Source organism: Merops nubicus, unplaced genomic scaffold, assembly GCF_000691845.1.
Source record: "Merops nubicus isolate BGI_N331 unplaced genomic scaffold, ASM69184v1 scaffold21184, whole genome shotgun sequence".
Taxonomy (NCBI): domain Eukaryota; kingdom Metazoa; phylum Chordata; class Aves; order Coraciiformes; family Meropidae; genus Merops; species Merops nubicus.
In genome coordinates this window covers 14,964-42,490 of record NW_008603838.1, presented here as the reverse complement: position 1 = coordinate 42,490, position 27,527 = coordinate 14,964, and the positions used below count along the sequence as shown (strand labels likewise).

At 38.5% G+C, this 27,527-nt stretch overlaps 1 protein-coding gene across 1 annotated transcript; it reads left to right on the top strand.

The window, feature by feature from the left end:
- LOC103771517 (DNA polymerase alpha catalytic subunit-like) lies at positions 1-22,354 on the top strand (the record flags this gene model as incomplete). Its single annotated transcript, XM_008938818.1, has 17 exons — positions 1-16; positions 209-321; positions 775-891; positions 6,906-6,980; positions 8,171-8,309; positions 10,666-10,823; positions 12,133-12,217; positions 13,007-13,068; positions 13,809-13,898; positions 15,497-15,613; positions 16,493-16,668; positions 17,373-17,502; positions 17,847-17,966; positions 19,078-19,174; positions 19,727-19,851; positions 21,855-22,004; positions 22,232-22,354. Coding segments are annotated over exons 1-17 (1,893 nt in total), but the record flags the coding sequence as incomplete, so codon positions are not given.
- Between the last annotated feature and the right edge of the window lie 5,173 nt (positions 22,355-27,527).

Here is a 27,527-nt window from a genome sequence, read left to right as displayed (position 1 = left end):
ATGAGGAACTATACAGGTATCTATTTGTAAAATTGGTATTTTAAACAATTTAGAACGTGCTGATACATTGGGAATATTTGTTGTCCAGGGACCTAAATGAGACATGATTGTGTTTCTATGCAGGAATACACGGTGAGCTGCTTTAAGCAACATTAAGAATGATTAATATAAGAATTGTGCAGTGAATTATTTTCTCTGCCCTTCTTAGGTGTGGTATTTTTGTTCGGCAAAGTTTGGATTGAATCTGCGAACACTTATGTCAGCTGTTGTGTGACAGTGAAAAATATTGAGAGAACCGTTTATCTGCTGCCACGTGAAACAGTAAGTATGTATTTTAAGCATGTCAAACATAAGTACCTTTCATTCTGCTTATGGCAGGTTCTGAGTTCTGGTAGCGTGTTTATGGGAACTGTTGAAGCTCGTGTTGTCTGATGTAGGTGGTAAAGTTAAGTATAATATAGACATGGTGCATCTCGTGTGAGATGCAGAGTAGAGCATTGCTCCTTCCCTCTGACCCTAACAACTGAAAACAAAGTGTCACCTTCAGATTTGCTGCTTAGGAAATAAAAGTTGTCTTGAAGTATTATTAGAAAACGTGGTGCTTTTTAAACACTGTTTCAAATAATATTTTTAAGTTTGGGGGTTCTTGTCTAATTGTGTTGTAGTTTTCCCTTGAGGAGATACATGATTCATAATAGCAAAGCCAAACTCACTTATTGGTCATGTCTGTTGACACTTTTTGTTAATTTGTAAAACACAACTTCTGTTTTTGAGGAAATGGACCTATCCATTGGCAAAGAGACAGAGACTCCAGTAACCATAATGAGTGTTTTCAAGGAATTTAACGACTGCATTTCACCGAAGTATAAGATCATGAAGTTCAAATCCAAGGTTTGTCTACAAGCATCCTATTTGGTCATTTCCTGTTGCTCTGTTTCATAAGGTGTGAAGTCTGTTGAGATGCTCTCCGGCGAGGGAGGCTATGGTGAAATTACAAATCCAAAACTCCTGATGTGTAACTGTACCTACTGTAAAAGCCATCCCAGGGTCTTCCTAAATATCCATACTCCTTTAAGAACAGTAAATCTGCAGTGTGATAGTTCCATCAGAAGTTTAAACAGTCTGCATTTGAAAATATTCATTCATTAGCTCTTTGAAAATGGGTTGAATGCTGGACTGTCTTTCTTGCTTGCTGAGCTATTCTTGAGAATACAGAACAGAAAGAAGTTCTGATACCTAAAGCCGGAGTATCAGCTCATGGTGTCAAAGTTTGAAATGAAAGATTGTGTTCTCCAGCAGATAGGTCACTACACTGGGATTAGACTGTCTTTGCATTTGACCAGGTGTCATACTGAACTTTATCTCTTGGCAAGTCTTATCCTTCTCACCCTTGCAGATTTATCTTTCTAGAATGTGTGCTGTTTGGAGCAGGGATTGTCACAGTGTGTTTATACAGGAGGTAACAAGTTGTGATGACTGTCATCCAGTCTTGAAACTTAAGCTGTGCTGGGCTTACAGTTATGGGCAGTGGTCTTTTTTTTTGATGTTTTGCTATGTTCTGTTTGCTCAGCAAATACTTAAAGTAACTTTGGAAAAACAAAGTACCTGAAAATTTGCATGTGCAATAGTGTAAAACTTGTCATAAGTCTGCAGGAAAAGAGCTGATAGTGATGATCATCCTGCAAATTTGAACTGAATTGGTTTGCTAGTGTGAGAAAGCTTTCTTGTTCACTTCCATAAGAGCATTTGTGTTTTGGGGCAAAGGGGCTGATGTAAGGAGCTTCTGTGGGGAAAGGTGGCTGGCATGCAAGTTAAAGGAAAAGATTTGTTCATTGTGAAGTGCTCAGAAACTTTTCCATTTCTTGAAGTAGCACATTGTTGGCCTGGCAAAGTTGCCTTTCGCTGTAGTTACGGGATGGGTGGAATTAGCTGTAACTTTCCTAGACTGGCCATCTTTTGACCTCACAGGATTTGTTTCTGAATTGGGAAATGGAATGGAAAGAAAAATGCAGGAAGAATGGAGTTTGACAATATGTAAATGAGGGAAAATAAAAACAAGTTCTTATGGTAATTCAGGTTGGAAAGACCCTCAGGAGGTCATCTAATCCAAAGCTAGAGTGCTTATGAAAGTTTATGTTGTGAAAGTGAAAATGTGAGCAGTGTTTCTCACATGGCACGTACATGCAAGACATGGCATCTTTTCATCAGCATGTAGTTTAGTGCATTATTTACATCGCTCAGGGACATGCATGTGTCGTTGCTACTTTGTAAGACTTTTTTTTTTTCTTCTGGCTTATTTTCTCTCTCAAAACTGATGCAAGTTTAGTGTTTTCAGTTTACTCAGTGTTGCTTCTCTTGCATAGTTGTCTATGACTTAGCTGTTATGTATGGGAACTGGAAAGGAATGAATTTAACAACAGGTAAAAGGCCAGTTTGCAATAGCTCACTGTTCAAAGACCCTTTCAGGAACAAGGGAGGAAACTTGGGGCAAATCAATTCTTCATTAAAAGAGAGGATATGAATGAGATGGAAGGTGGGGGAAGGGCCTTTGAAAAGAGGCAGATCTGCTAACAGAATCTCAGGAGACCTCCATCTATTCTGCAGCGTGCCAAGGAAGAATAGTGTGAGTGAGGTAATGGAGTACTATAGTTCAACCTTCACAGATGGCTTCTAAAAGTCAAGGTAAACCATATGCAGGAAATATTTGAACTGTTATTTCTGACATTAGCTCAAAGCTTATCACATTTTCATAGAATTTATACAGAGCTTGGGGTGAAAGAATCAACCATGTTGTCTGGGGTCCTTGGATGTAACGCAGGAGTGATGCCTACCAGGAGCAGGGAAGTAGCAGCATTAGGGCACTGCTGAGATCTTACCTAGACTATTATAACACTTGATCACCCTGATGAGGAAAGATTAGCTCAAGCAGCAACAGGTAGAAAAGTTGGTACCGTGAAGGATGAGGCACAAGGAGAATCAGTTATACCAGAGATAGCTATGGAAGAGCTTCAGGGTTGTTTTTTTTTAGCCTAGTAAAATGAAGAATAATGATAAGACCTGTTTGCTCTCTAAAAGCACTAAAAGGGGATGAGCAGCAAGAAAGCTATTTAAAGGATGATTTTAGCAAAAGAATGCATTTATAAATTTTAATTCGTGAATAAATTAGGCAGGATAGTTGGGGGTGCAAAGAAGCTCTGGAACTACCTAGCAGACTTGTTTCTGAATAGTAAGAATTCAAATTCTGTTTGAAATGGATACTTCATCTGTGCTGGAGTGGGTCCAGAGGAGGGCAATGAAGCTGGTGAAGAGTCTGGGGAATGTGTCTTATGAGGAGCAGCTGAGGGAACTGGGATTGTTTAGCCTGGAGAAAAGGAGGCTGAGGGGTGACATTATTGCTTTCTATAACTACCTGAAAGGAGGTTGTAGAGAGGTGGGTGTTGGTCTCTTGTCCCAGGTTGCTAGTGATAAGACAAGAGGATATGGGGTCAAATTGTGCCAGGGGAAGCTTAGGTTGGATATTAGGAAGAATTTCTTTACTGAAGGAGTGGTGAGGCACTGGAGCAGGCTGCCCAGGGAGGTGGTGGAGTCACCATACCTGGAGGTGTTAAAAAAAAAAAAAGTGTAGATGTGGCACTTGGGGACATGGTTTAATGGTCATGGTAGTGTTGGGTTGATGGTTGGACTTGATGATCTCAGAGATCTTTTCCAACCTTAATGATTCTTTGATTCTTCCATCGTTAGCTGGAAGTCAGGAGGGCTACTAGCCCACCTGCTGTGCACCCGCAGTTCCTTTATTCAGAACAGCAGGTTTAGTGATGATGTGGGGGGAGCCAGTATTTATACACCGAGACAAGTTGTCCTTTGTGTGCGTGTGCATCTTGGCCTTGCCAGCACCCAACTTTGTCCCTGCAAACAGATACACTTGAGCCGTATCACTTCCTCCTGCACCTGCTGCTAATTGGAGCTTCAATGGGTTGCACTGCTGCCAAGTTAGCAAGTCTTCACAAATCAATTTGAAAGCAGCCTTACTCCACTTAGGAACTTAGCAGCTAATCACTGCTGCTCATTTCTGCTCTCTGAAGGGCCACTTGAAGGGCAGATGACTCTGCAGCAAAGCATCCATTCACTGCAGTTGTGGCCAGACACTGCTGTAATCGAGCTGAGCTCTGTGGAATAACGCAGATGAATCACTGCAGCATACTATTTTTACACTATGTTCAGCTTGCCTTTGCAACAAGAACTTGTTTGAAGCCTGAGGTTTTTTTTTTTTAAGTTGAAAAAAAAAAAGGAGGAGGGCTACCAGTAGCAGGCACAAAAAGCAGTGGATGGCCATCTGTTAGGGTGCAGCCATGGCGTGCTGCTTGTGTGAGCTGCTGCTGCAGCTCAACAGTTCAGACCTACATTTGCATGCTAGTTGGTGACGCTGTTCTGACTTCCTAGTGGTGCTCTTGCACCAAGTTATATTACTCTGTATGGCTGTTGTTGCCTTAGTTGTTTCTGGATTTGCCTTCTTCCTAGTTATAGCAGAGGGCCCTCTCCTCTCCTACCCAGGCTTTGCAGCCTTAAAAATGCAGTGGTATGAGAAGTAGCAAGCTTAACTGCTTGTTACTGTGCTCTGAGGGAGCTATTGCTAATGCTGTTAATTTAAGGAAACAAGACCCAACCACCCAAACCCAAATAACTTTGAGTTTATCTAACTGTGAATGTATTTTGTTTATTTATAAATTGTATTCCAGTTTATGGTGACTGTTTTTTCTTACTGAGCTTACTCTAGTGGTATATTATGCTGTCTCGATATATAATGTGCTGAATTTAATGTGCTGCCCACTGGAAATATGTTTTTGAATTTAAGTTTAATTAATTTTAATTCCCTCTAGGAATTCTTGTGGTAAGTTCTAGCATAGTTATGGCATAACATAATTACAATAACATATAACAGGCGTGCAAATGGTTTGTGAAGCATAGAAGTTACAGGGTCGAGCGTGGCATTTGAGAAGCTACCGTACCATTCTTGCACGGGATACTGTAATTATATGGAAAATTAAGGCAGTTATTCTTAAAAGCTGACACGTTCTGCTCTGCATGTGGTGGAAAATGATTCTTGTTCTGGAAGAAAGCAGAAGTGATACTTTCAGTAGAGTTGTATTGAACTTGAAACTGCTTTAACTGACTTTGTTAGAGATACGTAAACAACCTTGACTGCTTTCTAGTAAAACCAGAGTCACGCAAACTGAAGAACACAACACTGTCATAGCAATGATTCTAAGCGTGTAATAGAGTAAATTGGTTGGGAACAGCAGATGGTTGGGAAATCGGCTCTCTTGGGTGCTTCTCTGAAGTGCTGGGACACTAAAGCATGCTGTATAAAAGGAGGAATAATATGCAGTCACAGGGCTATGATCTGATTGGAATCACAGACACCTGGTGGGCTAAGGACACTGTTAAGAGGGACAGCATGGGATGGTGAGGAGGGGGGAGTCCCTTTTACATGTCAGAGCAATGGGAATGTGTGAAGTCCTGCCTAAGGATGGTCAAAGAGCCAATCAGGAGCTTACGGGTCAGGATTAGAGGGCAGACTGATGGAAATGGGAGACATCATGGTGGAAAAAGGGAAGCTGAAGCCCACCTGGAGTTGAATCTGATGTGGGAGTCAAAGAGCAGTAGGAAAGGCTCCTGTAGGTGCAGGAAGATTAGGGGAAAATGTGTGCCTGCTGCTGAAAGGGGTAGGGGGTGTGGAGACAAAGGACGTGGAAAATGTCAAGATACTCAACAGGCTGGACAGGAATCTCATCAAGTTCAACAAAGGGAAATACCAAGTCCTGCACCAGGACTGGAATAACCCCATGGACTCTGGGACTGACTGTCAGGAAAGCAGCTTTGGAGGGAGGACCTGGTCATCCTGGTAGATGTGAAGCTGGACAAGAGCCAGCAATATGCCCTCGCAGCAAAGACAGCCTTGGGCTGCACGAGGCAGAGCACTGCCAGCAGGTCTCAGGGAGGTGGTCGTTCCCCCTTTGTGCAGCCCTGGTTGGACACTTGGAGTGCTACATTCAGCTGAGCTCCTCAATCTGAGAAAGACGTGCACATCCTGGAACAAATTCAGCATGGGACCACAAAGATAATTGCAGGGCCTGGAGTGTCTGTCATATGAGGAGAGCCTGAGAGACCTGGTACTCCTTAGGCTGGAGAAGAGAAGGTTTGGGGTGAGGGATTGGTGGTGCAAATCTTACTGTTTGTAAACATCTGATGAGCAGGAGTAAAGGTGGCAGTGGCAGACTCTCCTCAGTGGTGGAGGACAAGAAGCAATAGGTACCATTTGAAGCACAGGAAATCTATCAGAACATAAAACACTTTTTACTGTAAGGGAGGTCAGGCACTGGCACAGGTTGCCCAGAGCAGCTGTGGAGTCTCTATCCTTGGCAATATTGAAAACCTGACTGGAGAGGGCCATGAGCATCCTGCTTCAGTTGACCCAGCTCTAAGCAGGCAGCTGGACTAGGCAATCCCTGGAGATGCCTTTCCATCTCAGCCATTTCATGATTTTCATGGTGGTATGCAACCACCAATTCAGTATGTCTGAAGCCTTTGAATTTACAGAATGTTGCTGAGTTTCCTTAGCTATTAAGCTTGTAATTTTTTTGTGGTTTTGTAATGGTTAGTATACTTGTAAGTCAATTTTGTAGAAACTTTTTATGTTATAAAACCTAAAGAGATTAAATACAGATACTAAAACATTCTTACTATCTTTAGATTTTATAATGAATTGCAGCATTGGCAATACATTATCAAGCCCATGATATTTGAGATGGATGTTTTGTCTGGCTTTTATTTCATTTAGCTTTCTTATTGTACAGAATGAATATTCTGTTGGGAGATCTTGAAAAAATAATCTTTGTTTTATATAGAAAGTGGAGAAATATTACGCTTTTGAGATCCCAGATGTTCCAGCAAAATCTGAATACTTAGAAGTTAAATATTCGGTGAGTATAGTTAAGCTGATGAAAGACCATAACCTGCTTTCTTACCTAATTAAGAATTGTGATTTTACAAAAAAATACCTCATACATGACTTGATCTTTAGGTCACTAGTGGCTGTACCTCTGTTGCAGTGTGTAGTTAGCTGTTCATTGTGTTATCGGTTATTTGTATGTTGATTGATCCTTAACCAGTTCATTGCCAGGTAACCTATAACACATTGATTTGTTGCCATTAGCACTATTTGTGTAAATAAAGCACGAGGAGAAAACTTCCTACAAGTACTGCATTTCTCCCACCTTGATCTCAATTGTAATTTGCTTATTGATTTGCAACAACCTATATTCCCAGTTACCCTGCCTTAATTTTTATGACCTTGCCACTAAATCAACTAATCAGCCAAACAACCCTGTTAGCTGTATTGGATCGGGGCCCAAAATACTGTAAGATGTTTTAAAACACTTACTACCCTTAAATGCTTTGTTCAGTCCATGTCCAGAATATAGCTGATATTTCTGGTTATATGGCTCTTGTAAACAGCAGCTGGGTGAGAAAGACTTTTGTTGACGAGCTGTAAAATTGAGCAGCAAAGATGGAAAGATTACCACGAGGACATCAGTAGCTATTTTTCATTAGCAAAAATACTCAATTTGATTTCAAATGTAAATGACTCCCCAGTCTTGAAGCTGTTGGGTCAGTTGCTGGGATAACGCCTTCTTAAACCACTTTGTTTAATAGTTCTGGGAGCAAAAGCAGCATTCCGTAGAGATTTGCTAGCTATCTCAATTTTTTCTTTAGTGCAGAAACACTTTATCTAGTCTTTATATGACAGACAAGATTAAAGCTGTAACTAATTAAGTTTACAACAAGAGCAGTTCCTGCATTAAAATGGTCATTGAATATTGTTGTAGTCTTGGCTGACAATATTTTTGTCTTATATCCAGTATGGGTGAAGAACTTTTGCTTCAGTGCGTTTTTACATTATTGTCCTCATTTCGTTATGTGCCTATTTAAGTCAATAGTGTAATTTCTTCAGCTACTGTAAGATATTATGGGTTAAGGCTTTCCTTGTGGGAAATTACAGTGATTTCAGGTATTGTGTAGTTTTGTTAAGGTGCTGTCTGAATATAGCGTGTCAACCTTGAAGAGTTCCGTGGGGTGAAATGACTCACTGCTTTCTGTTGTTACTTGTCAGGCTGAATGCCCTCGGCTTCCCCAAGACCTGAAAGGACAAACATTTTCACATGTATTTGGAACTAACACGTCTAGCCTGGAACTTCTCTTGATTAGTAGGAAGATCAAAGGACCATGCTGGCTAGAAATAAAAAACCCACGTATGTTTGCATGTAAAATACCTGGTTGCTGGAAAACACGCATAATTATAGATTGGAGGGAGGGGGGAAATTTATGTTGTACTGATAAATCATTTTGTAAATGAACAATTTATCTGTGTAATTTTCATTATCTGGTACAAACTATAACTTATTTCTCCGTTTTGGAGTGAGAGCTTTATCCATATGAAGTTGCACAGTGTACAGATGAGGTGGTAGCTTTGGGAGTGGGAGGGCACTCTGCAGTGCCCAGCAGCTGCTCTGTTGTGCCTACCCTAAAGCCACGTATACTGTGCTATGGTTCCCTAGAAGTTTATTCTTCTTTCTTCTCTTGATAACTTAAGATTGATGCGTTTTTTTTTCTGCAAATGTATCTTTTTAAGAGCTAACTGCTGCTAGATAGCTTTTTTTGTTTGTGTTAGGTCTTTTTTTCTGACACTTAGAATGTGGTACAGAGCTTTTTTAGTTTGAAATCCTTTCTGCCTCGTGAGTGGCATGCACCACTTACAGGTGGTTATGCCACCTTCTTTTGGCTTCGTTAGAGCCCTTTATTCAATGTGTGCTGCATATTTCCAAGAATGTGAGGAAGCTGATTGTGCTGGACAAAAGCTACATCTATTAGTGCAATCTCCTTGTGGCACTTTAGAGGTAGAACTGACAGCATGAATGCTGACACCCAGAAGGATTCTCCTCTTTAGCACCTTGCTCAGTCACTGACAGAGCTGATACCAGTGAGGATTTTAAGCTGGAATAGATGAGACAAATCCCTGACTGCCAAAAGATGGATTGGCTGTGATGGGTTTTCCACCAGCCATTGGCAAGCATCAGTGTACTTTCTTTCTGGCACTGATTTCAGGGGCTGAAGAGTGGTTTTCGTTGACATTTTTTTCCCAAGAACTGATCTCATATTTCTTTGGCGTTTTCTTTCTTCACCTGAAATGAGTTCAGACCTGTTTTGTTCCTCGTATCCAGTATGACAAATGGTATGGCAATGGTAACCAACAGTTCAGGCAATATTATGTTTTACTTAATGCTAATGTGCATTATTTCCCCATAGAACTACCTTGTGTGAGCTCAGATACTGATTCCAAGCCAGAGTTAAATGATCATTTAAGGGAGTGCTTTTTCCCACTCCCACATCCCTGGAGTCTGAATCTTGATCCCAGAATTGCTTATTTCAAACCTGTGGCATGCCCACACTGTTGAGAACTGTCTGTTAAGATGGCTTGTTATATTTATGCCAAAAAAAGGATGAAAAAGATGTTTAAAAAAATGGAAAAGGATGTTAAACATTTGATTGTTTGTCTTCCTTTGGAGAGATCAACAGCGTTTTGTAGATGAGGATAAGTTAGTCAGTTACTTGTCTGCATTTAGAGTGAGGATAATGAGAGGAGGTAAAATATGTGGATTTCCAGAAAGGGGTCAAATAATTTTTCAGAGAGTAAGGTATCTAGGTGTACCAACAGCTGTCTTCAAAAAGTTAATCCATCAGAAATGTAACCTTTGCTTCTTAGGCTGTGTAGTGAGCTACCTTATCAGCGTCTTTTGTGAATCATCACTGTTGTTTGGTGTTGTTTTTTTTTTTAAAGCAAGTGAAGAACTGCAGACCAAAAAATTAGCCAATGATAATGGGTGGTGAATGTGTCTTTTTTTTTTCCATCAAGCTATATGTTTTTTTAGCTCTTGTACACTTCATGTCTAAATGGCTTTTTGTGGTCTCTTTTACATTTTAGGATAGCTTATGCTACCAGATTGGTTGAAATCTCTTAAGACATCCCCAATCTCCATAATGGAAATAATCATATTTGTGTTTCTGAAGGACTATCTCTAAATGAATTAATTATCTGGAGCATTTCAGTCAGTCATGTTCTCGTCCTCATTTGATCAAAATTCTTTTGATTAACACTGCCTTTTCTGTAGTGTTTGAGAAATTTTATTTCACTTATTTTTGATACTTTTTTATAATAATGAATTTCTGTGAAGTTTTCTCCCTTTGGACTGACTACAAGATCAGATGCTAGAATGTGGTATATGAATTTAGGTGGAGTTATGCTCACTTGGCCTATACCTTTCTCTACTCTTTATAAAGGCAACTGAAGTATCTTTTTGCATTACACATCTTCCAGACCTTGATACAAATCTTCCTCTCTTCTTTGGTGTTAAAGAGCCCCTGGTGTGACTAGGCTTCTGACTTGGGGAGTCAGGGCCCAGGGCATTACCAGGCATTGGGCAGGATTAGTCTGGATCTTGGACACAAAGGCAAGACACTGAGAGGACGTGCTCTGTGCAGCAGTGCCGTTCGCAAAGCCTGACCTGTGGTTCCCAGAAGAATGAAGGTGGTTCATTGTTGTTTCCTCAGAGCCTTCAAATCAGCCAGTCAGTTGGTGTAAGGTGGAGGCTGTGGCCATGAAGCCTGGCTTAGTGAATGTGGCTAAAGATCTTTCTCCTCCTCCTCCTCTCGTGGTCATGTCTCTGAGCATGAAGACCACTCAGAATCCAAAGACTCACCAGAATGAGGTAAGTAATCTGATTGTGTTTTGGTTTGGTTCTTTGGCATATACTAAAAATTTTCTAGGACTTGGAGGAACTTAACCTAATAAAACATGTCTAAATATATTTTCTGTTGAATAAGCTTCCTGTGCTGCGGGCTTTTCAAAGAAATTTTTACTGAGGTCTCACCAGCTTGAGCACTGTGAGTTTAGGGGGCCTGTTTGGGAAGAATATTTGCTGTGACGGCAGATCATATATTTTTTTTTTTAGCCTTCTATTTTTTTCTGTTGTGTATAACAGATATAAATGAGACTGTCCCAGAACATCTGTTAATGGGTTATTACTTTTTTTGTGGTAGAGCGAATAATAGGTTCTAGGTAAAGTGGTAGGGTTTTTCTGCTGATAAAACTAATTTTGAAATAGCATGAGAATTTGGTCTAAATCTTATAGCATCTTATAGAATCTTCTGTTCTTGCTGTGAGGTCTTCCTTTTCTCAGAAAAGAGGAGAGGTGTAGGTGACTACTCTCTGTTGTGGACTGCAGACCCCAACATGGAGTTAGGCTTGTGTATTAGTTTACTAATATAAGTCTTCCTAGATTTGGAAGAGATTTAGTATTCCCTAATAGTAGAGGATAGTTGTTTCTGGCTAATTGACTGAAAGAAAAATTAGGCTGGCAAATTTTTCAAGCAGAATTAGTCCTCTTGGTGAAGTTAATTTTTTGTTTGGGGGGTGCAGTATGGAAAATTCCTGGTTTCTAGCCAATGTAATGAGACATAAGCAAAGTACTGACAGGACTCTGCTTGCCAACGTGTTTCTAAAGCTTTGTCTTCTGTTGGCTTTCCTGAGCATTATCGGGGGATTAGGACATCTTTCAGCAAAACAAGTATCAGTAAAATTAATAGTGTCTAAATACTGAAACCTCTTGGCTTCTTGGCAGTCTTGACTGCCTGCTCACGGCAGCCCTTCCGAGAGGAAGGCTCCTCTGCTTGTCCTGCCCTGCTCATGTCTCCCTTGCACTTCACAGGGAGCCCATTAAATCATGGGGTCTGTTTAGATTCAGAACAAAATTCTGTAAGAGCAGTGTCTTCCAAAAAGAGTTATTTTCCTCTCAGATTTCTAAGATAATCATTCAAGAGTAAGTTCTTCTTTATTTTACTTGAGACCAATTGATAACTTTTCTTCTTTTAACTGTTTGTAGTTGGAATTAATTTTTAAGGGACCTTTTGTAGAAACAAGAGAAAAGAAGTGAGGAAACTGAAAAAGAGGGGAAGGACGAAATGGATATTGATAAGAGTTGTTTATGGACTTGTGTGTTCTGTATCTCCTTGGTATAGATTGTGGCTGTTGCAGCTCTGATTCATCAGAAATTTCCTCTAGATAAGGCTCCACCTCAGCCTCCTTTTCAGACACACTTCTGTGGTATGTACTTGGAACAGTTTGAGTAGAAAAATAATTCCCTCAGAGTTTTTCTTTTGTTGTGTTTCTTGGTTATGTGGGCTTTTTATTTTTTTTGTGTTTGTGGGTTATTTTTTTTACCTCATTCTGTCACTCCATCAATAATGGCTTAGAATAGGTAACTGGCAAGGTTTCAACTCCAATCAGGCTTTATTCTTTTAATTGTGTTCAGAAGAACTAAAAAATAACTACAAGACGGTAAATAAATGGTCTAAATTAATGGATGAAGAAAGTAACCCAGGAGAACAGAAGATGAAGTAAAACTAATAAATTACAGGAAACTGTATAGAGCGGGGTTATTTTGCATCATCTCAAACTATGGTTTTTCCAATAAAGACTTCAATAAAAAGTCATTAACCAATGAAGTTAAAAACAGGGAGTAAACATTTATAAATGAGTTTCCTTAGGAGAAAAAAAAATAATCTTACAGCAGTGTCTTTGAGTAAGGTCAGGTAAACCTTGAGATTCAGACCCCAGTTGGAAGTAATAAAGAGTGCTGAATGGTTTTGAGAGGAGTTCTTCAGAAGGTGTGGACCATAGTGTTAATCTCCAATGGAAGCCTCAATTGCGACTGATTAAAATTGTTAAACATTTTATTAATTAGTTGATTATCTTAAAGACAAGTATTGACATAAGGCTAGCTTGTTAGAGTTAGAGGTTGGTTTTCCTTAGCTCCCTTTGTTGTGAATGGATGCTTATGGGGAGGGTACAATTAAGAACTTGTATATAAGAACAAATATAATTCTTTTGCAGCTGTTTCTAAACCAAATGATTGCATTTTTCCTTATGACTTCAAAGAAGCTATTAAAAAGAAGGTAATTTCATTTTGTTAGTCTTCTAATTGCAGTACCTTTTAACATATGAACTTCATTTTGCTTTGGGTAAGTTGCGTAAGAGAAATATTCAAAAGGATGGCATGATTATTTCATTAGTTTTCCACTCTGTAAACCTAAATCCAGGTATGTATTCTGTGTTGCTTGTGAAATTGGAGGTTTATGCTGTGTGTGAATCAGTGCTGCTAGCTGTGCTCACAAAATGAACAGATTATTAGTTGAGAGAGTGGGAAAGGTTTTGCAGAGAGGCTAAAACTGTAGTTTGTTTTTATTATACCTATATACTCATAGAAAACTGGGAGAATTTGTTTATTCTTTCCTTGGAGAGTGAAGTCTGTCAACATGTAGGAGACATCCTTTCTAAAGGGCACTGGGAGAGCTGGCAGGATAATAAAGTAACCTATTTTTGTTTTCCCTCTCTTTCTGTGTAATCTTAAGTCTGTGAGTGAAGGATGCACGTGGAGCATATTCCTGGTGTGCTTGATTCTTAGGAGGCTGTTAGAATATCACTAGACACCTGCATACAAAAGCAAAATGGAAGAAAGCATCTGAGAAAAGCTTTCTGTGTCTATGGGAGTGAGAACAAAAAGCCTTGAATTATGGAAGGAAAGGGAGAACTCTGTGGTGCTTTATTATTGTCTTGTAACTAGTAGGGGAGAGGAGATGTTTCCATTTCAAACTTATTGGGTCATTGAAATCAGTTGCTCTCTTGCTCCTTTTAGAATGCTAAAATAGAAATTACTGCAACAGAGAGAACACTGCTGGGATTTTTCCTTGCAAAGATTCACAAAATTGACCCAGATGTTGTTGTGGTGAGTAGTTCTGAGATTTTGAGAGTTAAATTAAAGCATACTGGAGTTGGTCAGCTTTGTTCTTTTTCTTTTGTCCCCTTAAAGGTTTTTTAATGTTTAGCTTAGACTGCCTTATGAATTGAATTTTCTTATAAGCCAGCAGGTGTACTTTGATATAAGGATGATACAGAATTTTCCCTGACAGCATTTTATACACCTTATTATTTCTCATAATACCTGAAATAGGCCATATTTCCATAGTATCTGAAGCAAATTGTTTTTTTTTCCTCAGACTAAACACAGCAAAAAAATAATTTGTGATTTTTCTAGAAAAATATGAGCTCTCGATATACTTGAGTCTGTTTCAGTTCAGATGCTCATATAACTTGTATCACCATTTAGATTGTTTATCCTGTAAATCAAAATAATAACCTATACAAATCCATGGGATGTCAGTAAAGTTTTGTATTAAGTGTTCTTAATATTTTCTACTGTATTGGCAGGTGAGAACTTACTACTTTTACTAATTTTCTGTTTTCTTACGTTTAATGGAAAATCCTGATACTCATTTAAAAGAATTTTGAAGACAATTTGAAGTTGTATATAGCCAACTTCAGATTTATAACCAACTTGTTATTCTTCTGTAGGTAAATACAAATAATTTAGTGGTGGGAGTAGGATGAAATGAGCACTCAGGTTCCTGATGCTTTCAGCTCACTGCAGCTGGTATCTGGTATTTACCTTACAAGCTGAGCTTCTGGGTGGTTATGGGAAGGAATATGGGGAAACACTGCAGCCAGTAGTTTTAAACTGAAGATGCCAGTAGTAGAGATGTGAGAGCTCTAAAACCAGCAGAGCTTTGTTAGTGCAGTTTAATTTGCACCTGTTTTAATTAGTGTTGTTGAAATACAAGCTACAGCAATATAGGTAGGACTTCTCTACTATGGCTGTAATGCTGCTGCTGATTCTAAGGAGCACAGTATTGGACTACAGAGATGTATCTGATATGGTGAACGTTCCTGGTGACTGACTGGTCCATGTAGACTCGTGTTCATCAGGGCAACATTTTACTTCCAGCTGAGGTTACAGACCAGTGCCACCATTGTCCTTAGCGTTGTTTAAACTTTGCAAGTATTGCTGGAGTGCTTTGAGATGTAAACATTGATTTCAAAATCATCCTATCCCAATTTAACAGCTATGCCTTTTGCAGTATCAAAGGAAAAAAGCACAGTATTTTGGTGTCAATATCAAGACTTTCATGGATGGAGAGAAAAGGAATTACTCATAGTTCAGTTTATATGCTGTATAAAGGATGTTGGTTTTTTTTCCTAGGAAGCTTTAAATTGTAGTGTCTGGTATGAAAGCATAAAGCTGAATTGCGTGTGCTATGAGCTAGTTACAGAGCTGATTTTGGTATTCTGCTGAACAGCCTTGTTAGTGTTAGGACTAATGAATACTGTTGATAAATGTTCTCTTAAAAGTGCTTTCTATGAGAGAGATAATGCCATCAATTAGTTGGAAAAAAACCACAAAGGGCAAAGGAATCTCGAGTGTGTTAAAGTAAGTCTTTCAATTTACATTTATTGCAACCTTTTTTTGTTATTTTTTTCTGCTGCAAGGGTCATAATATTTATGGATTTGATCTGGAAGTGCTGCTTCAAAGAATTAATGTGTCCAAAGTCCCTCACTGGTCCAAGATAGGTCGACTGAGAAGGTCCAATATGCCAAAGCTTGGGGTAATAAGATTGCTTAAGTCTTTTAAGCCCCTTTATGTTGCATTAAAAATAAATTAATTTTGCTGAGGAATTGTAAATGTGACACTGATGTATTTTGACTGTTGGTCGTGCTGAATTTCGTATGTCCCAGATCAGGAATGATGAATGTTTATATGGCTTCTATTACAGTAATAAGCTAAACTAATTTTCCAGTTAAGCTAATTTAGTTTACGTATCTCAACTAGATGATGGTAATGACAGATTAATTGCAATAGTCTTTACTGTAACAGTCTTTGTCTGCTGTAATTGTAAGATGAGAAAATGTAACTTGGTTTGACTGGTGAATCATCACATAGCTGTTAAGTTAATAATTCTGTAGTTCTTGGTACATATTTGTTCAGAGGACAGTGTTTGAGGCTGGGAGTATTGAAGTGCTGAACATGGCTGTGTTCTTGCCTGTTCTTTTCCTTCCTAGAGGCCAGGATGAGTATTTGTGTGTGGTTTGTCCTGTGACTTTTTTGTCCTGCTGTTAATACAAAAAATACCCTCAGAGGAAAAACAAAATCCACATCCATGTTCTTACTGGGACTACTCTAATTATAAAAGAAAAAAAAAAAAGCATGACAGTGTAACAATTTAAGATGTAACTAATAATGAGAGTTAAGTATCTACTTAACATTGACATATTTAAGATACCATGGCTTCCTTTAGGACATAATTCTAAAGCATTATTATGTATTGATATTATATGTATTAGTGGTGTTTAGCAGAGTATTAGTGTTTAGTGACCAAGTGACTTAGCTGAGTCCTACGAGCATGTATTTTGGATAGGTGTTCTGTGTTAATGTTGGTATGTTTTGTTTTGTTTGGGTTTTTCTCTCCGTGTGTGGTACGGTTCAGGGTCGAGGAGGGTTTGCTGAACGGAACGCTGCCTGCGGTCGCATGATCTGTGATGTAGAAATTTCTGCTAAAGAGCTGATTCGTTGCAAAAGTTACCATTTGTCTGAACTGGTCCGGCAGATTTTGAAAATGGAGAGGATCACAATTCTGCCAGAGGAAATTCGAAATATGTACAAGTATGTTGCAGAGTCCTGGTTTTAATCCTGCACTGGAAAGCAGAGGAACTAGTTTAACATTATACTGTTTCATGTTTGCTTATTTGATTTGTCGTGGAGATGCTGACTTAGCATGCTGGTATTTGAAAAGTAAAATATTTTAATATTTTCTTAAAGAATGTAACTACTTGTAGATGATGGCTTATTATGTGCAAAGCAAACTGATGTATCATAGCACTGGTTTAGATACATTAATAGGGTATGCAAGCTAGAGCTTTGTGGGTTTTTTTTGGTTTTTTGTTTTTTTTTTTTAATTAAAAGAGCTTGCCATATAATTCAGCACTGGTGTGCTACAGATACCATGTGTTCCATACAGCATATGGATCTAAACTACTAATGAGCAATAGGATGAGAAGAAATGGGCTCCAGTTGCACCAGGGGAGGGTCAGGTTGTATATTAGGAAGAATTTCTTTCATGAAAGAGTGGTGAGACTTTGGAACAAGCTATTGAGGGAGGGGATGGAGTCACCATCCCTGGAGGTGTTAAAAAAACCCATGTAGACATGGTACTTCAGGACATGGTTTAGTGGTCATGGTACTATTGGATGACGGTTGGACTTGATAATCTCAGAGGTCTTTTCCAACCTTAATGATTCAATGATTCTACTACAGAATACAAGGGAGACTGATTTTACTTTACTAGGCCATCCTTCTTATTTTCCCAGTGATTCTCCTCGCTTAATTTACATGCTGGAAAACACCTGGACAGATGCCAAGTTCATGCTCCAGATCATGTGTGAGCTGAATGTTCTGCCACTGGCCCTTCAAATAACAAACATCTCTGGCAATGTCATGGTACGTTTTTATCACTTTCCCTTGCCATTGTTCCACAAGTTCCATGTTTTCTGTGTTTGATTTGCTAGCTTTAATTTCTAAAAAGTAATTGAGAATATATGATGCTGTAATTCTTTCTCCTGTGATGAGTGTGAGAGTTTGTACTTGTCAAGTAATAATGTAAAACTTCCGTTAAAATATCACATATGAGTTTGTGCATGGTGATGATACAGAATAACAGTAATGTTAAGTGAACCTATAAACGGTTGAATGATGTTGCTTAGTCTGTTGTTGTATGTCAGTGTTTTCTGTGCTCTACTTTGAAATCTTTGTTCTTGGTGTTTTTTTTTTCCTCTTCTCTATAGTCAAGGACGATGATGGGCGGGCGATCTGAACGTAATGAGTTCCTGCTGCTTCATGCATTTCATGAAAAAGACTACATAGTGCCGGACAAACAAGTTTTTAAAAAGCCTCCACAGAAGCTGGTGGGTTTAGTTTTAGTCTTTTCAATATTTTTTATTAAAAAGAAAAAAAAAAATGTTTTTATGTCTTTTTGCTGTGTTCTGTGAGAGCATGGAAACCCCAAACATAACCAGTTTTAGATACAACTTAATGTTACAGCTTAATTAATTTTTTGTTGCTGTCTAACTGATAATGGAGAAATGTATGGTTTGAAGGGACAGTGTAACACCTTTTCCATTGTATCACAGACCTGTGGAAAGTCAGTTGCTCTTTTAGCTTAAAACTGAAGCAAGCTAAGTACTTGGCTTTGTAGTAAAGAAGATAGTCTTGTGTTGCTTAATAGATGCACATTTACAGTACAATTATTTTGTTGATGAACAGTATTTCAGGTATATATTGTAAGGTAGGTGATTTGAGAGTGTGGGTGAAATAGCCAAACATATTATAAAAAATTCCTTTGGATAATACCAGTGTAAATGTATTTATAGAAACATCTGTGTTTGTTAGTAAACAAATTAAAATTTGAGAGTGTATTTGTATTTCGCTATTTTTTTTTTTTTAACTTTTAAATAAGTTCAACAGCAAATTCCAAACCAATAATTCTGTTGACTGTATTGTTGCATCAAAGCAGTGCCAGGATTTTAAATGATTAACATTGGAGAACTTGGAGAAAAATTCTTACTACAACAAAACAAATAGCAAAGTATTCTTTAGGTCAGTAGTAATGTTTTTATTTTTCATTTCAGCCATTGTAATTCGCAAACCTACAATATAATTGGGTAGTAATACTTCTGAGTCATGACTTGATTTTATTTTTTTCTGGTGTTGACTTATATCCATCCATCCATCCAGAAAACACATACTAATGCTTTGTTGAATCATCATGACAATTCCTTAAGTTCTTTGTAAGCCCTTGTTAGCAGTTTGTTCCTATAGGAGTTGATATGAGTGCTGTTTTGACATGTAGAGAGCTTCAATAAGGATCATGATGAAAACATCACATTTTGCATGTACCTAAAATGAAACTCTATACACTGGCTCCCAATTTCATACCTGATTTGCCAAAAATAACTCCTCCAAAAGTACAGAAATCTTGGAGACTAGATAATGACTTTTTTTAAATGCCAAATGTAGGTGGATGAAGATGAAGATTTTGAAGATCAGAATAAATCAAAGATAGGGAAAAAGAAAGCAGCATATGCTGGGGGCTTAGTCTTGGATCCCAAAGTCGGTAAGATATGGCAATTTTCTTTCTTCTATGAAGTTAGAGCCAGGTAGGTTATATTAATGCAGATAGATTGTGTGAGCACCATCTGTGTGTCGTGTGGGAGTCTGGAGTGGTGGTTTGGGGCAAGGGTTGTTACGTACAAGAAAATTCCCAACATTGATTGTGGAATTGCTTATTATTGGGGCTTTTTTTTTTTCTTAGCTTTTTGTGAGACGATTATGGTTTTGTGAGGAATTAGGACTGTGTGTCTCTGTGTAATTTTCTCATGGACACGTAAGTTTTCTTTCAGTTTCTCCTCTATGTGGGGAAAACTGTACCAGTGTCCTATATCAACACAGAAGCTATCTGTTCAACTCTGGTGAGTTAATGGGGTTGGATCGTTCCACTTCTGACAGCTTTCTATAATGGGTAGTGATGCTTCTCAACAGCTACTTTAAGGGATTTAATTCAAGTGTGTTACATTGTATTACTGTCACTTAAGTATTAATTGTGGAGTTGGATTAGATCCTTAGGGAGACTAACTAATTATGACTTGTGTTTTGAACTCTGTTTTAGGTTTTTATGACAAGTTTATTTTGCTTCTCGACTTCAACAGCTTGTACCCATCGATTATCCAGGAGTTTAACATCTGCTTTACCACAGTGCAGCGACTCTCATCAGAAGCACGCAAAAGGGCAGAGGTTTGTGTGCTTCAGTTTGTGACTTAAGTTACACTGTCTTAACTTGGTGTGTTTTCTGTGAATCGGCTTTTTAAAAAACTCTTCTTTTTCAATGTTTAATGCTGGTTGTTTTTTTTTTTTTTTTGCTCCCCTCTCACACTTAAAAAAACCCCAGTGGTTCTTGTTTAAAGACACATCAAAGTAGGTTTTGATTTGGGACTTTTTGACTGCTACATGCCTGTCATCTTTCTTTCGGTAATACTCTTACAGGTTCTTGGTAAGTGCTCTTCCATATAAATAAAACCTTGAAAACCTGGAACAAGATTTTTAGTGAGGCTCCTGGTGGGTCTTTTCAGTTCCAGGTCCTCCTAGCAATTTTGAGCCCCTTGACCAATTTCATCTTAATTTGGTAGAAGCTTCTGAAAGTTTAGTCGCTGCAGAATTCATGTAAACGTACCTGAATGAGGGAAACTGAAGTCTCATGCTTCTGCCTGGAGGAAAGAGCATGGTATGAGCTCAACTCTTATCAGACATCAGGACAACTGTGTGTATGCCTTGAGGGTGTGTGTGCCAGGGAGAGATACTGTGACTAGATCAGCTGTGGGACCAGCTTCACGGAAATTCATGCTCTTTAATACAGCATTAAACTATATTAAACACATCTGAAAAACCTCCTGAAGTTGTAGTTCCATGTGCTGCTTTCTCAGCAGCTCTGTTGGCTATGGCTTATCTGTGCCTGCTTATTCTGTTTTCCTCAGTTTTGCTGGAACAATTGGTGGAGCTGCGCTGTGAACTGGAGCAGTGAGCTGGTCAGGTCTAAACGTTAAACCTGAGGCTTTTATTTTTTACTGCTGTCAGCTCACATATTGGATTTAGTGTGCTGTGCATAAGAAGTTATGGGTCACAGTCCCATAACAACTGCAATATCAGTACCATAGCAGAAATGAGGAAAAAGGGAAAAAGAGTATGTGGAGCTCTGTCAGTAAATTTCCTCCAGACTCTGTGGATTTACACTGTTTCCAAGCATACTTCAAACCTAAGCAGCTTATTTTAGTTTCTGTCACTGTGTCATTTCTTGTTATGGTTCTTCCCAGACTGCTTTACTAAGCTTGCCAACCTGGTAGTGTCTCTATTGCCCTTTCTTTGTGTATTTCTGTCTTTTTCATTGTGCTTGAAATTTTCTTCCGTTTTTTGCTGAGCAGCTGTTTTTTGACTATGCTAACAAGAAGAATGTGTGCTCTCTGTTAGGTTGTTTTACTGTAATAAAGAGTTGCTTGGAGTGGAGTTTTCATTCTGTTGTTACTGTTGCTATCTCCTTTGTCAGTTACCTTATTCAAAGTATCAGTTCCACAGAACTTGGGCTCCTTTTTGCAGTTCTGAACACCAAAAGTACTTATGGGCTAATGAAAAAAATTGGGTTTTTTTTTCGGCATGGAAGGTATTGCTTCTTTGTGTGCTTTTGTTTATATTTTTATATCTATTTATCTACACCTAAGAGTCGAAGTGTCTGTTTTATTTAGTAGGATTTATATGTTTACACACATCTATATACAAAATGCAGATACATAAAAAAAACAAAACAAAACAAAAAAACCCCCCAAAAAACAACAACAAAAACCCAACAAACAAAACAAAAACAAACAAAACAACAAAAAACCAAAACCAAACAAAAAAAAACCCAAACCAACCCAAACAAAAAAAAAACAAAAACAAAAACAACACTAACCCACTAACCAATCTTCCTGGTACTGGCCAGTGTCTCTCTTGGGTTTCTCTCAGACAAGAGAGAGGCTTGGTCCCTGTCTCCCAGCAGGGACTAAGTGGTATAGTTAAGTACCACAAAAAGCCTTTCATGCTGCTTGTTCTAAACTGTGCTTTGGGTGCTCTGCAGGAGCAGACACAAACACACTGGAATTTTTTGTTGTTGTTGTTGTTGTTTATTTTCCCCAAGCTTTTCACTTGACACATCAAAATCTAATCCTCAAGCAAAACAAAAATAATAAGCAGTGGTGATCATTTGACAGGTTGAAGAAGAGGAGGAAATTCCAGAGCTTCCTGACCCATCTCTGGAAATGGGAGTTTTGCCTAAAGAAATCAGGAAGCTGGTGGAGAGAAGGCGCCAAGTTAAACAGTTAATGAAACAGCCAGATTTAAATCCTGACCTTTATTTACAGGTGTGTTTTATAGAATCCCTTTGATTTTTCCTTCCACTCCCTTAAGTGCCCTGATCAGCTTGGCAGAATAGGGATGATTAGTAGTGAGCAGTGATTGTAACGTGCTTTACTTCTAGTCTGTTATGGCTGCAGACTGTATAAAAAGCTGTGAAGGTAATTGTGAACATCAAGTTCTGTTCTTTGCTGGCTGTGGTTGTATCATTTTTTCTGGTCATGTTTTTTTTCAGTATGATATCAGACAGAAAGCTTTGAAACTCACTGCTAACAGTATGTATGGCTGCCTGGGATTTTCCTACAGCAGATTCTATGCCAAGCCTTTGGCTGCTCTGGTGACACATAAAGGAAGAGAGGTAAGTCATTAGACAGGTTAGGCATACACAAGTGTAAAAAAAGTTAATTTAAGCCATCTACTTTGTGGATGAATAGAAGAATGGTCTTGTTTTCAAACCTGCTTTTGGTTTCAGAATGTAGCTTTCATCTTGTACTGCAAAAGCTGGAAAAAAGTAAAACTGGTGTCTAGAAAAAAATAGATGTCTCAAAAAGTATGACAAGTTGAAAAGACTTTTCATTTATTATTTTTTTACTTATTATGAACTATAATATATAATTATTAATTATTATTTATAATTGTTATCTAGAGCTGTATTTTGACTTAAACTACTCAGTTTCAATAGACCAGATTCTGATGAGACAAAAAATCAAGGCTACTTTCACATTTTCCCATTATTTTGCAGTTCTGTTTGATAAGTTAGCCTTTGATTCAGTGCTATGCTTCAGCTTTGGGTGAGCTTGTCTTTGGCCAGTCTGTCCTGTGCCGTGTTAAGTTCCTGAAACCCTAAAGTTTGTGACAGGGCTAGTTATTCACATGGTGACAGTGGATTATGGATCAGGGCATTATTTGTTTGCTCCTTAAAATTAAACTGTTTGTTCCTTAAAATGAAGCTTTGCATTAGCCTCAAGAGGCCAGATTTTATTTCAAGAGCTGTTCCTAACCTCATAGGCAAAACTATTCTTGCTGCTGATTCTGGTGGCAGCTGAGTGCAGACCACATCCATTTGGTCTCGATGGGAAAAATAACCATTAAAGATCCAAAATGTAGCACCAATACACCGTGCCTTACAACAGTTTTTTTCATGATGCTTCGTATTAGTTCCTTATAGAAGAGAATACCAAGGAAGTATTTGCTAGGGTGCCAGGAACAGACATGACAGGATAGCTGGTCAACCTGTTAGTGGAGCAGGGAGATGGATGAGTTCCGTGTTCAGAGGCAGGTACTCCCTCTGGTGTGAGGGTGCAGCTCGCCTTGCTGTGGACTACTCAGTGCACTGAAAGTCCATTTACAGCCCCCAGCTGCTCTTTGCAGGGGTGTTTTGTTTCTGATAACACATCCTTGTTTTTAAGTCTTCCCATCTAAACAGTTCCCTAAGGATAACCTCACATCTGCTGTCCTCCCAACCAGTGTAACCAGTATGTTTAACCTTACACACTTAACTAGGAAATATTTTCCAGGTTTGATAACTGTAAATGCACTATGCAGCTGTGTGAGATCAAAAGCTGAGGTTTCCTTTAAAGAAGTGGTGTCTTTGTTGTTGTGAGATTCTGCTGTGCTTATCTACAAGGTTGGCATGAAAAACATATGAGTATCCTAGCTTTATGTTTTCTAGCAGTATTTCACAAGTCATGAATTGGAGCTTTTGTTTGTTTTATGATCTCTGTTAATCATGTGGAGAACTTGTCACAAACCATGTGTTGTATGAATACTTGAGCTTTTGGCCTTCCCCTTAGTTAAGAGGGAAAATACTTTTCATTTGCACATACAGTTTATTCTCAACAGTCTGTGCCTTACCAGTTATGAGATACTGGTGCATGAAATTCTGATCTTCTTGTGTTATGGTGGAATGCGAAAATCCTAAACAGGTGATACACGATATGCTAGGGAGCACTTTGAGCCACTTTCTCTTACATAGCTGGTGTTTGGTTTGAAAGATTCCTTGACTCTTAAATTCTGGTGGAGCTAGACCTGCGCTTGCTTCTGCTGAGTCTTTGCACACCTTTGAATCTCCAGTTTTGGAGTTATTCTGAGTTTGGGGGAAAACTTAATACTGTGACGCAGTGGTGCCTGAAAGTGTAGTGTACCTGGTGCAGATCCAAAAGTTCCTTTGTGAAATGGGGCTGCTGGGAGCACAGCAGAGGCACGCAGTTTGTGGGAGGTGGTCTGCATCTGGCAGAGCTAGTGCTGAGTTCAGTGGGGTCTTGGTAGGTCTCTTCTGTGCAATACAGCAAATCCTGTAAAGCTAAAACTGTCTTTTTTTCCCCCCCTATTCTTTGAAGTATATTAGTATTCATTACTCTGGATACTGTGGAAATAACAAAGGTTTGAAAATAATTTTTCAGGTGTGTTGTGCTTCTGGGTAAGTATGATAGATTCTGAAGAAACACTGTATGTGCTCTGTTCTGAAAACTTGCATTTTTAGGTAGGTAGTCAATAAACAGCCACAGTTTTATTAGTTCCTTATTTCTTGAGTAGTAGTTTTTGCCATAAAAAATTACACAAGAGGACACCTTAGGTTTTCTGCTTTTGGTTTGTGGTTTTTTTTTTTTTTTTGTTTTTTTGTTTTTTTTTTGTTTTTTTGTTTTTTGTTTTTAGTTGAAATATTTAATCTGGAAAAATACTACTGTAAATTTTATATTGGCCTTTCTATAGGTTTCCGCTCACACTCAATGCTAATATAAAGGAGGCGAACATCAAGTATCAGGAGATTTAGCTTCTATCTGTGAGAAGGTTAGTTAAAAAATAACTATTATGGAAAAATGTTATTGATCTAAGTCTAAATGACCTTTCCTGATTATCAGTAAGTGATACTTTTTACTGATGAGGAGGGGACCTGAGTAAATGCTGGTAGGCTTGTAGATGTCTAAGTGGGAAATACACTGTGTCTCCTGGGCTGTAACTTCTTCAGTAGCGGAGCTGCCGTCGAGTTCCTTATGGTGACTAAGAATTCATGTAGTTACACATAGCCATTTAAAAAATACTTATAAATAAGTTTATAGTCTGCTACTGATAAAGGCAGATCATAGTCCTAGAAATGGTGCAGTGTGTTAGAGTTTAGTTCTCTTCTGTCAGCCTCAGTGCGATCGGAGCTGGTGCTTCACCCGTATTTACCTTAAGACGTGCAGTGCAAGCGTAGCAAAGCCTTCCCACTCTGGCCATGTGTAGGCTGGGTCCAGCAGGGGAAGCTGGTGTGGGATTCCAGTGGACCAGGTGTCATTTCTTTGGAGGGTGTAGCAATGGTACCGAGTGTTCACTAGATGGCGATAGAGACCTTGAGATCATTAATAATTCAATTAAGACTTTCATTTTTGTCACAAAGTGTTTAAAATGTTGACTGTCAGGTTTTTCAAACGGGTCTTCCTTTTTTTTTTTTCCTTTTTTTTTCAGTTGTGCATAATCTCTAGAAGGGAGGATGGGGCATATCAGTGTGAATTTGTCACAATTTAGAGTATTGTATATCACAGACTGATTAAGTTTTGGTGTATTTTGGAAGAAAAAAGGGTAAAAATTTGCAGTAGTAGGGTGTTAAAACTATAGCTCATATCAGTTTCCGCTTTTTGGAAAATGTGGTTTCTTGTTTTGATCATTAGAAATGCATCAGTTCTTGTTCTGGCAACAAATTAAAAAAATTTTTTTTCTGCATTTGCAATCCAAATGTTACATTATTGATCTGGAATGCGTTAGAAGGATATGTGGACCTTCCTCACCATCCTGACCCTCTCACCCTGCCCCCCCCATGTTACTAAGCATTAGCCTGGACATTGCTCTTGTAACTACAGCAGTTGCTTGCATGGAAAAGTAATAGGAAAATATTTAATATATTTTTAGCTGTCCTTTAATGTAATTTAACAACTGGAAACAAGATGAGTCGGAGTTGTACAACCAGCCAGCTCTGCACTAGCAGGCAGGGTAAGGTCATGCCTTTCTAGCCTCTTTAAAGGACAAGTCTTTTGATGAAGTGTCAGTTGGCTGATTTCCCAAACGCAGGATGCCCTCTGCTGCAGGGTTTTCCTACAGGACAGCAAAGTTGTTGAGAGAATTTTATCTGTAGGCAGCTTGGTTGCTAATGGCTGTCACTCAAAGCTGAGGCCTTTTCCAGGTACTTGATTTTTTCTGAGTTGTTTTTCATTGTTGTGGTGTTTTTTTTTTTTTTTTTCCCAAGCAGCTAGAAAACTTGCCTTTAAAAGGAAAATAACAACTGCTGTTTTCAGCAGTGATAACAGGTAGATCTAGTGTTACAGTATGCAAAAAAGGGGGAAAGAGGTAATTGGGTTAATTCCAACTTTCTCATTCAGATCCTTTAGATACATTCTCAATTAATAATTAGTTTAAGGCCCTGGCAGTCAAGGGAAAGAATAAAAGCATGTTATTGCTGCAGTCTGGGAAAAGAATGGATGAGGGAGGAGGAAGATGAAGTGGAGAAAAATGAGCTCAATTTAAAAAAAAAAAAGCAAGGAAAGAAACGGGTTTATGGGCGTCTATTGCAATTCTTTTCTGTAAAGAAATCCAGGCATCTCTTTTTCATTTTTATTTTTTTTTTAAAGGTCTTCTTCATCCAGGGAAATTGGTCATCGGGTATTTTCTCTTAATTGCCCCTTAAGCTTTGGTTGTATTGTCTACAAGAGTTGCCATGTGAATGAGGCAATTATCAGACTCTTGGTTTCTTCTGTGTTGTATTATGGGAGAAAGGGGATGTTAAAAGAGGGAAAGGAGCCTCCTAAAGACTGATGTAAGCATGCTGTCTATATTTAAACAGGGAATACAACATCAGTATAACATTTTTGGAAGATGTGGGACTTGATGGCAAAAGGCTAGGCAAAGAGTCTCTTAATTGCTTTTCAGTATAAAGATGGCAAAATGAAATCTTACAAGAAATAGTGCTAAATTGTTGCAGTGTTCCTAAATGGAAACTCTTGGGGTCAAACCAGTTGTCACTGTTGTTAAATTTATCATTATGTATGCAATTGTGAGCCAGTGAAAAAGCTACACATGTTATTCTGCATACTAATATCCCAAACAAGTTAGAAGAGACATTTCAAAGGAGAAGCTGCTTACATTCTGAAAATGCGAACTGAGTACCAAGTAGTAGAAAAATTATGGAACATCTTAACAACCATTGAAATGAAAAATTATTATTGTTAGTCAAGTGCGTGAGATGACATCTGGACTGTTAAAGACTTTTGCATCTCCAAGGAAAGGAAATGAAACATTTCAATTAAGAAGAATGGCCAGAATATTTTTGGGTGAGGAGGAAATTAGTCTGGAGGGAAAAAAAAATTTATTTTATTTTGAGTGATGTGGTATTTTTTTTTTCCCACTGGGCAGAAAGGTTTTATTTAATGGATATTTATCAAGAAACGTTGAGAAAGATTGATCAAATTCAGATTGGTTGTACAGCAAGCCAGACAAACAGAGACTTTCTTTTTTGTGATTGCTTATTTTAAGATTGTGTTACCATGAGAGGCGTGGTG